The 9,504-nt window shown below is 54.5% G+C and overlaps 1 protein-coding gene across 1 annotated transcript in view; it reads right to left on the reverse strand.

Annotated features, from left to right (window-relative positions):
- ZFHX2 (zinc finger homeobox 2) overlaps window positions 1–4,798 on the reverse strand; it is a 14,584-nt gene extending 9,786 nt beyond the window's left edge. Inside the window, exon 1 of the mRNA XM_025192809.1 lies at window positions 2,524–4,798. Within this exon, the coding sequence (XP_025048594.1) occupies window positions 2,524–4,682 (2,159 nt within the window). The 5' untranslated portion in view covers window positions 4,683–4,798. The remainder of the gene's footprint in view (window positions 1–2,523) is intronic.
- Window positions 4,799–9,504: the final 4,706 nt, after the last annotated feature.

A 9,504-nucleotide genomic window follows, 5' to 3' on the forward strand; every position in this document is an offset into this window, starting at 1 on the left:
GGGCCTGGGGTGGGGGCGGGGGCAGAGGTCGGGGTGGGGGGCACTTGGCCTGAAGGGTCAGGGAGAGGGGGATCCCAGAATGGACCAGAGAGAGAATGAGGGACAAGATGGGAAAATTGATGGAATAGAACAGAGAGACAGGAGAAAAGGAACAGGAAGGATGAGGGAGAAAATGGGAAGAGAAGCAATAAGGAACAGGAGGAGAGAGAGAGTGAGGAAGAGAAAGGAGGGAAGGAACAAAAAGAAATGAGAGAGTGAGGAGGAGGGAAGGAACAAGGAAAAAAGATGGTGAAAATGAGAAGAGGGAGAAAGACAAGGAACGAGAGGAGGCGAGGATGAGAGACAAAAGAGGGGACAAGGAAGAAAAAAGGAAGTGAGAGACAAAAGAGGATGGAACGAAAAAGAGGAGAGGGAAAGAAAATGGGAAAGAAGAGAGAGAAAGAGGAAATGAAAAAGAAGCAAAGGAACAAGAAGGAAAGATGAGGGAGATAATGGGAAGGGAAGAGGAAGAAGGAATGAGAGAGAGGAGGAGAAAGGGAAGAAGAAAGGATAAAGAAGGAACGAGAAGGGAGGATGAGAAGAAAACAGTGAGAGGGGAATGAGAGAGGAAGGAAGGAACAAGAAAGAAGAACAGAGAAAATAGAGGGAATGAGAAAAAGAGGAAGGAGGGAGGACATAGAGGGGAGAAGAGAGAAGACAGAAAGAATCAATCAGAGGAAGAGAGAAAAAGGTAATGAGAAAGAGGGGGACAAGCAAGAAAAGAAAACAAAAGGAGTGAAAAAGACAAGCGAGGAAGAAAGAAGGAGGGAATAGGAAAGGAAAGAGAAAGTAGTGAGAAAGAGGGACCAAGAAAGAAAGAGGAGAGAAAAGACAGAAGAAAATGAATAAGAAAGAAGAAGTTAAGAGGGAATGGGAAAGAGAAGGAACAAGAAGAAAGAATGAGAGCAAATGGAAAAAAGAGGGATTGATAAAGAAGGAAGGAGATGGAGGGAATAAGAAAGAAAGGATCGAAAGTGGAAAAATATGAGAGAAAAAACAGGAATTGAAAAGAAAGGAGAAGATGAGAAAGTGAAGGAACAAGCAAGAAGACCATAAGAAAAGAAAGAAGAGATACAAATAGAGGGAATGAGGAAAAAACAAAAGAGAAAGATAGAGAGAGGGGGGAATAAGATGAAGGAAAAAAGAGCAAGAAGACACAAGGAGAATGACAGGAGGGAGAAACAGAGGGAATGAGAGAAGGAACAAAAAGAGCAAAAGGGAGAAGAAGGAGAGGAGGAGAAAGTAAAGGTACAAGAAAACGAAAGAATACGGATGAATAGAGGGAATGAAGAGGAAAGGAGAAAAATAGAGATGGAACAAGATGAAGGAAAAAAGCACAAAAAGAAAGAGAGGAGAGAGAATGAGGGGAAGAAGGAAAGGAAAGAAAAGAAGAGAAAAGAAAAGGGAGAAGAGAAGGAACAAGAAAAGGAAAAAAGAGGAAGAAAGAGGGAATGAGAAGACAGGAATAGAGAAAGAAGGAATAAGACAAAGAAGAGAAAAAAGACAAAGGGACAAGTCAAGAGGAGGAAAGACAGGGAATCAGAAAATTGGGTGCAAATAGAGAGAGAAGGAATATAACAAAGAAGAGAGGGAAGGCAGAAAGAGAAGGAAAAGGAAGAAATAGAGGGAATGAGAGGAGGAGAGTTGCGGAGAGGTGGAATAAGGAAGAGGGCAGAGACCAAGAGGAATGAAAGAGGAGGAGAGCAGAGCCAGCAGGAGTTAGGACAGGCAGAGGGATGGGGGACAAGAAAGAAATGGGAAACAAGACAGAAAACGAAGGAGCGATAGAGAAAGAAAAGCAGAAGAGAAGAATGGGAGAATGAAAGCAGGAGAAAAGGGAAAGAAAGGAAGAAGAGAAGAGAGGAAACAGAAAAGGGATGAGGCCAAGTAAAATTAGGGAAGTGGAGTTAGAAGGTGGAAGAAAGGCAGGAGAAAGGGGCAAAGGAGAAGAACAAAAAACAGATGGAGGAAGAGAAGGGAAGGTAGAGATTGAGAAAATTGGGGCAGGGAAGTAAGAGAGAAGGGAAGATGCTTGTTCCACTCGGTGCAATAAAGATTGTCCCATTCCCAGTCCCCCCCGCAGCCTGGGGTCCAGTTCCCCCCCTGCCCCATTCCCAGTCCCCCCACAGCATGGGGTCCAGCCTCCCTTTGGTGTCATCACCCTCCAATCTCAGCCCCACTAATCCCTGGGATTCAGCCACCCCAGAATGGCAAGCAGACGGGAGAATCCTTGGATATGGTGGAGGGTTGGGGAGAGGAGGAGCTATGGGGAAGGGAAGGGCATTGTGGGGCATCAGATGGGATGGGAGAAGGGGTGGAGCCAGGAGGGAGCCAATGAAGAACCCTACAGTTGGCCAGCCCAACATTGGGATTCCTCTGTTGACCAATCCAAGGTTGACCTTCCTCCATTGGCCAACCCAATGTTGACCAGCAGCCAGGAAAGCCAGGGGCTGATGGGGAAGAAGGGAAACGGCTGAGCCAAGCGTCTGGAAGCCATTCAGTAGCAGGTGAGAGGCCTCCAGTGGTGGGTCACCACGCAGTCCAGAGGCAGTGCCGTGGGCTCCTTGGTGGAGGTGGCCATGATGAGGGTGGGGCTGGCCCAGTGCCTGGGTCCCATAGAACTGGAAGAGCTCATTCTGTTTGCTCCCTCCCCCGCCGGGCTGCCCCAAAAGCCCAGGCAGAGCCAGGGGCAGCCCTTGGTGGAGCAGCAGGACATTCTGCATATGCTTTTCCGAGGTCATGTGGATGCGCAAGTTGCGGGAGATGCTGGTCTCATAGCTACAGACTTTGCACTGCCAGGAGGTCTTGCCCTTGGTCTCCTTCTCATCCAGGGTGGGTGGGACAGGGGCAGGCGGGGTGGGTGGGGGCCCCACCTGGGACCCGCCCCCAACATTGGCCTGGTAGCCCTGGAGGTTGGCGAGGTGCTTGTCGGACTGCATGTGGATGCTGAGGTTTCCCTTGGTGGTGGTGGAATAATTGCAGGCCTCGCAACGGTAGGGCTTGTAGCCACAGTTGTAGCTCTCGCCTCGGGCAAGCCGTGGGTGGGGGCCACCAGCGCTGCAATAGGCGCAGTGGCTGTTGCTCTCTGGGTGTTTCTCCTTCATGTGAACGTCCAAGGTCTGCTGATACTTGTAATGCCAGTTGCACTTGGGACACTTGAGGGTCTTGCAAGAGTTGCGAGAATGGAGCAATGACATCTGACTGGACAGGGCCAGGCCGGGGTAAGCCAGGGCAGTGTAGTCATCCCCAAAGCCAATGGCAACTGTGCCAGCGTTGGGGTTGGCCCTGTCACTGCCTAACCCGACACTGGTGTCTTCATTGGCCAGTCCAATGCTGGCGTCTTCATTGGCCAGCCCAATGTTGGCGCCTTCATTGGCCAAACCTTCGTTGGCCAACCCAGCGCTGGCAATGCCACTGAACTCATCCTTGACCTCACTGTTGGCCAACCCAATGTTGACCTTGTTGGCTGTCCCCAGCGGTGGCACTTTGAGGACATCCGTGCACCTGGCTGGGCTTTGGCCATAGGAACTTTGGTCTAGGAGAGGCCTCAGTCCATCCTTATCTTCCTTCCGGCCTTCAGCCTCCTCTTCCTCCTCCTCCTCCTCCTCTTCATGGGTCTCCTCTTCCTTCCCCACAACAGCCCAGGCTGTGCCTCCAGCCCTCAAATCTTTGGCATGGGGTGGCTTGTGTCCTCCAGGGGGGCCGCTCTCTTCCTCCTCCTCCTCCTCTTCCTCCTTTACATTCACCCATCCAGAAAACATTCCAGCGCTGAGGTCCGCACCGCCGGTGGTGATATTTGGTTCAAGGAAGCCGAGGGTGGTGCCCTGGAATGCAGCAGGAGCCCCTCGCAACAGGGCCTGGCGCTCCCAGGGGCTCAGCCGTGCCCCATGGGCTGAGCGGGCATGGATCGCCAACGAGCAGCCCCGGCGGAAGGAGAGGCGGCAAACCAGGCACAGCCACATGGAAGGCCGCATTGGTTCTCCATCTGGCCCAGCTTTGGCTTCCCCCTCCATGTCGGCAGCGGCATCTTTGGGTTCGGTGGAAAAGTTTTTGGCAGGGGTGGTGGGAGCGGAGGCCCCGGCTAGTCGGTAGCTGCGGAAGGCGCCGGGTGGGAGCTGCTCGCCCGGCGCTGAGGTATTCTGGGACATTTGGTCAACAGACATAAAGCCTTGGTTGGAGCCGCCATGTTGGACGTGGAGGGTGGTCACCGGCAGGGTTGCCGTGGCGCCGGGGTAGCCCTTTGGTAAGAGAACGTGGCTGTCTGCAAAGACGTAGGCCGAGCCATCAGGGGAGAAGAGCAGATAAGCCGTTCTGCCTCTGTCTTCCTCATCTTCTTCCTCCTCATCAGCATCATCATGTCTCTCCTCTTCGGCGGTGTCTCCGGGGGGTGTTGCAAGGGAGGGGCTCGGCACCGCTATGCCGAAGCCTGCTGGGAGTAGCGGGGCAGACAAAATGGCCGCTGGGAGGCCAGCGGGACTGGGCCTCAGGGGCTCGGCGGGGGCAGGTGGGGAGGCAGGGGCATCTGGGAGGGGGGGTTCTTTGGTGGCGGGGTCCTGAGGGGGCCGGGCATCCTGCCCATGGCCGGGTGGGCCAACGCCGGGGGTGGAGGAAGAGGAGGAGGCCGAGTTAGAGGGGGTGTCCATGGCGATGGAGGCGGGAGGAGCACGGAGGGATCATCTCAGCGTGGGAGCCGAGACCCTGTGGAGGGTGAGGAGTGGGGAGAGTTAAGGAGGGGGGAGGGAAGGCCCGGGGCCTACCCAGGGACGCCACCCCAGATCCAGCCCCTGGCGGACAGAGGGCTTGGGGGAGGAAGCAGAGGCCCCCCTGCCTCTCAAGAAGCAGAGGCTGCTGGGAGCTGACAAGGCCTGGGCTCATTTCCATTGCAGATCATTCCCCACCCCCCCCAACATATGGGAAAAATTTGCATTGCAAATGAGGCTGGGCCTCTGAGCCAGCCCAGCTGGGTGGGGGGGAGGGGGGCTCCCACCAGGCAGGGGGGTGGGGAGGGGCTGCCCCTCCCCCACCCCCTCTGCAGAGCAGCCCAGAGATGCAAATAGCCTCATTAAGCAGCAGGCGGCATAATTAGCTTGAGCTGCATATTTATTAGGAGACTCACACAGGCTCAAGTGGAGGAGGGGAGCCAGGGGGAGGGGCTATGGGGGGGTTGTGATTGCTTCTACCCCAGCAGGGGGCACTAGGGGGGCCCCCCTCTCTTCCCATAATGCACATGGGGTGCTCATTTGCATATTCGGGTGCTCGTTTGCATATCATTTGCACCTGCCAGTGAGCCCTGAATTTCTGGGCCATGACAGGGTAGAGAGGGGGGAGGGGAGGGGCTTGTGGGGAGGTCCACCCATTCGTTTGCATATGCAAATAAGGATTTACCACAGGGCCAGGGCAGATCCAAGGGTGGTGTTAGTGTCAGAGCGGGTGTCAGAAAGTGGTGCAGGAAGTGTGTAGTGTTGGTTGGGGGTGTTGTGTGTTAGTAGTGGGGCATGTTGGGGGCATAGTTGAGGGTTGGGGGATATGGGGCAGTGTGTGTGTATCGCTTCTCAGCCTCTTGAAGGCTCAGATCAAGTGTAGTTGCATGTGTGATGGGGTGTACAGTGTTGCTGTGTATGCTTTGTGTTGGTGGGTGTGATTGTGTCAGTGTGTGTGGTGGTGGGGTGTACATGAGCATTGGCGACTGTATGTAGTGTTGGGTGTGATTGTGTCAGTATGTGTAGTAGTTAGGTGTACATGAGCATTGGAGAGTGTATGTAGTATTGGTGGGTGTGATTGTCAAGTGTGTAGTGGTGGTGGGTGTTCATGAGTATTGGTGAGTGCGTGTAGTGTTGCGTGTGATTGTGTCAATATGCATAATGATGAGTGTACATGAGCATTGAGTGTGTGTAGTGTTGGTGGGTGTGATTTGTGTCTGTGTGGTGATGGTGGGTGTACGAGCATTGGTGTGTGTGTGTAGTATTGGGTGTGACTGTGTGTGTGGTGATGGTGGTGGGCATACATGAGCGTTGGTGACTGTAGTGTTGGTGGGTGTGGGTGAGTGTTGGTGTGTGTTTGTAGAGTTGATGGGTGAGGGGGTGTTTATGTAGTGTTGACGGTGAGTGTTGGTGGCTTTGCGTAATGCTTATGGGTGTTGGTGTGTGTGTGTTGTTGGGGGTGTGCTTATGTGTTAGAATGTGCTGGTGTGTGAGTTTGTGTATACAGTGGCTGTATGTTAGGAGTGTGTAGCTGTGTGGCTGTGTAGCAGTTAAGCTCATCAAGGAGTGCGTACACCCCGCAGAGAGATGCATAGTCAATTTTGCATCCTCTCTCCATAGGTTGGGGCACACATCCCAGGGTGTGTGTTGTTGACCTCAGAGTGTTGTGCAGACTGTGTTGTCTTCGTGTGTATACATGGGAGCCCATATACACACAACTAAGAGGTTGTGTGGTCATGTGGTGTGTGTAGCTGTGTGAATCGTGTGTGACTATGGTTGTGTAGACACAAGGTGTGTTTGGACTGTTTGCAGTTGTGCATGGTGATAAGTTGTGTGTGGCTGTGTTTGAAGGTGTGACCATAAATTTTCTGCTGTTGTATAGCCATGACTTATGTGGTTATGTGGAGCATGTGTGACCATGAACTGGGTGTGGTTGTGCAGGCATGACTTGTATGTTTGCAGTTGTGAGTAGCTATAAGTTGTGCAGGAAGATATGATCATGGATGGTGTGCAGTTGTGTGTGCCCATGAGTTGTGTGGTTATATGAAGTGTGTGCATCTGACTGTAAATTACGTGTAGCCATACCTTTTGTGTGGTTCTGTGTAGCCGCATGGTGTGTACGGTTGTGTGAAGTGTGCGACTGTGAATTGCATGTGGTTGTGTAGTCACAAGGTGTGTGTGAACTGTTCGCAACTGTGTATGCCTATACGTTGTGTGTCAAGGTGTGACCATAAACTGCATGTGGTTGTACAGCTATGACTAGGGTGTGTGTGTGTGCATGGCCATGACTTGTTAGTTGTGTGTGGTTATATGGCCATGAGTTGTGTGTGGCTGTGTGAAGTGTGTGAGACAATGACTTGTGTGTGGTTGTGTGGCTATGTGGTATGTGCAGTTGTGTGAAATGTGTACGACTGTGAATTGCGTGTGGTTGTGTTAGCCATGAGTTGTGTGTAAACAGTGCAATTATGCATGATTACCAGTTGTGTGTGGTTGTGTGGCCAGACTAGCGTGTGGTTGTGCTTGGCCATGAGTTGTTGGTTGTTTGGTTGTGTGAAGAGCATGTGATCATGAACTGCCTGTGGTTGCATGGCCATAACTAGTGTGTTGTTGTGTGTAGCTATAAGGTGTGTGACTGTAACCATTATGTGTGTGGTTGTATGGCCATGAGTTGCCTCCTAGGACTTACATGTGGTTGAATGTAGCCATGAAGTGTGTATGGCTGCGTGTCACCATGACTGGTGTGTAGTCGTGTGGCCATGACTTGCATACAGTTGTGTTCCTTGTTTGGTGTCAAGACATGTGTGCTGTGTCACAGGGGGTGCTGCATGGTTGCGTAGGCCTTGCGCAGCTCGTTGAGTGTGAAGCTGGCAGGGTGCAGCGTGTGTGTGTGTCCCCTCCTCTACCCGCCTCTCTCGCATCACAAACGCACTGTGGCTCTTACACAACCCCACAGGCCGAACCACAACGCAGAGTCCCACAATGCTGCTTGCAGCCTGGCGCTCCCTTCTGGTCAGACGGAGAAATGCCCTGGGACCCAAGAGTCTGGGCTCCTGGACCCCCTCCTCTACCTCGCCCCCCTCCTGAAGGGGGTTGGGATCCAGGTGTCCGGGCTCCTGGCCCCTGTTCTCTGCCTGGAAGTGAGGGGAATGGGTGCTGGAGGTGACGGAGTGGTAGCACTGCTGGGCCTCTGCCTCCATCCTTCCTTCCCCACCTGCCTTGTTCTCTCCATCCTTCTATCTGGTCCCTGCCCAGAGGAGAGGCACACATCCCCTTGCTCTCCTTCTCCCACATGTCAGCCCCACCCCCAGCTGAGCTGCTGCCCCCACGGCAGGAGACGAGGGCAGCACAGAGAGCCCCCGGGCACCCAGCTTGGCCCCTCCGCACACCCACCCACTGTGGTGACTCTGTCAGATGGTGTCTATCAGCTCCATCCTCATCACCCATTCAGCCATCCCTGTAGGACCCAAGCATCCATCCAACCAGCCAGACATCCTCATCGCGCTCATCCATCCATTTCAATAGCTTTATCCATCTGTCCTCAGAGCTTTACCCGTCCAGCCATCCCCATAGCCCACGTCCCTCCCTCCATCCACCCATTATCCATCCCTCATAACCTCCCTCCCTCCCTCCCTCCTTCCTTCCATCCATTCATCCTTCCATCTATCCATCCATTCCCATAGCCCCAGCCCACGCCCCCTCCCTCCCTCCCTCCTCCTCTGCTCCTGCGCTGCTGCTGCCTCTTCAGCTCCTTCTCCCTCTGTCTCCCCCTCTGTTGCCCTCCCCCCCTCAGCCGCCCCTCGCCTGCATCTCTCCTGCATCCCCGCCGCCTTGCTCCCTCTCTTCGCCTCCCCCTGCTGTGCCTTCTCCAGTTCCTCGTCTCCATCCCTCTGTCTTCCCCATCCCCGGTCCCTCTCCCCTCCATTTGCCATCCCTCCTTCTCCATCAGCCCTTCTCCCTCTGTCTCCCCCTCTGTTGCCCTCCCCCCCTCAGCCGCCCCTCGCCTGCATCTCTCCTGCATCCCCGCCGCCTTGCTCCCTCTCTTCGCCTCCCCCTGCTGTGCCTTCTCCAGTTCCTCGTCTCCATCCCTCTGTCTTCCCCATCCCCGGTCCCTCTCCCCTCCATTTGCCATCCCTCCTTCTCCATCAGCCCTGGTCTCCATCCCTGCACCTCCCTGTCTCCCCCTTCTCCATTCCTCCCGCTGTCTCCGTCCCTTCATCTCCCCTCTGCCCCCTGCCATCCTCTCCTCCTTCCCCAGCTCTCCCTTTGCCCTGTCTCCATCCCTCTATCTTCTCTGCCAGCCCTGGCTCTGCCTGCTGCCTCCATCCCTCCCTCCCCTCCTATCCCTGCTGTCTCCATCCCTCCATCTCCCCTCTGGTTTCTCTCCCTCCATCTCCCCCGCTCTCCTCCTTCACGCTGCCTCCATCCCCCCTCTCTCCATCCCTCCATTTCCCCTTGTTTCTCTCCCTCCATCTCCCCGGCATTCTTTCTCTCCCTTCACGCTGCCTCCGTCTCTCCTCCTGTTTCTCTCCCCCTCTCCTTTTGATCTGTCTTCATCCCTTTATCTCCCCTCTCCATCCCCCGCTGTCTCCATCCCTCCATCATCCTCGTCTCCCGCTCTCTCCCTTCTCCCTCTCTCCATCCCTGCATCCCGATCCCTCCATCCCCCTGTCTCCATCTCCCCCCGCTCGCTCTCTCCCCGCGCCCTGTCTCCATCCCTCCATCCCCTCCTCCCTGGCCCCGTCCCTTCCCCCGCCCGCCCGCCGCG

This window comes from Alligator sinensis, unplaced genomic scaffold (genome assembly GCF_000455745.1).
Source record: "Alligator sinensis unplaced genomic scaffold, ASM45574v1 scaffold128_1, whole genome shotgun sequence".
Taxonomy (NCBI): domain Eukaryota; kingdom Metazoa; phylum Chordata; order Crocodylia; family Alligatoridae; genus Alligator; species Alligator sinensis.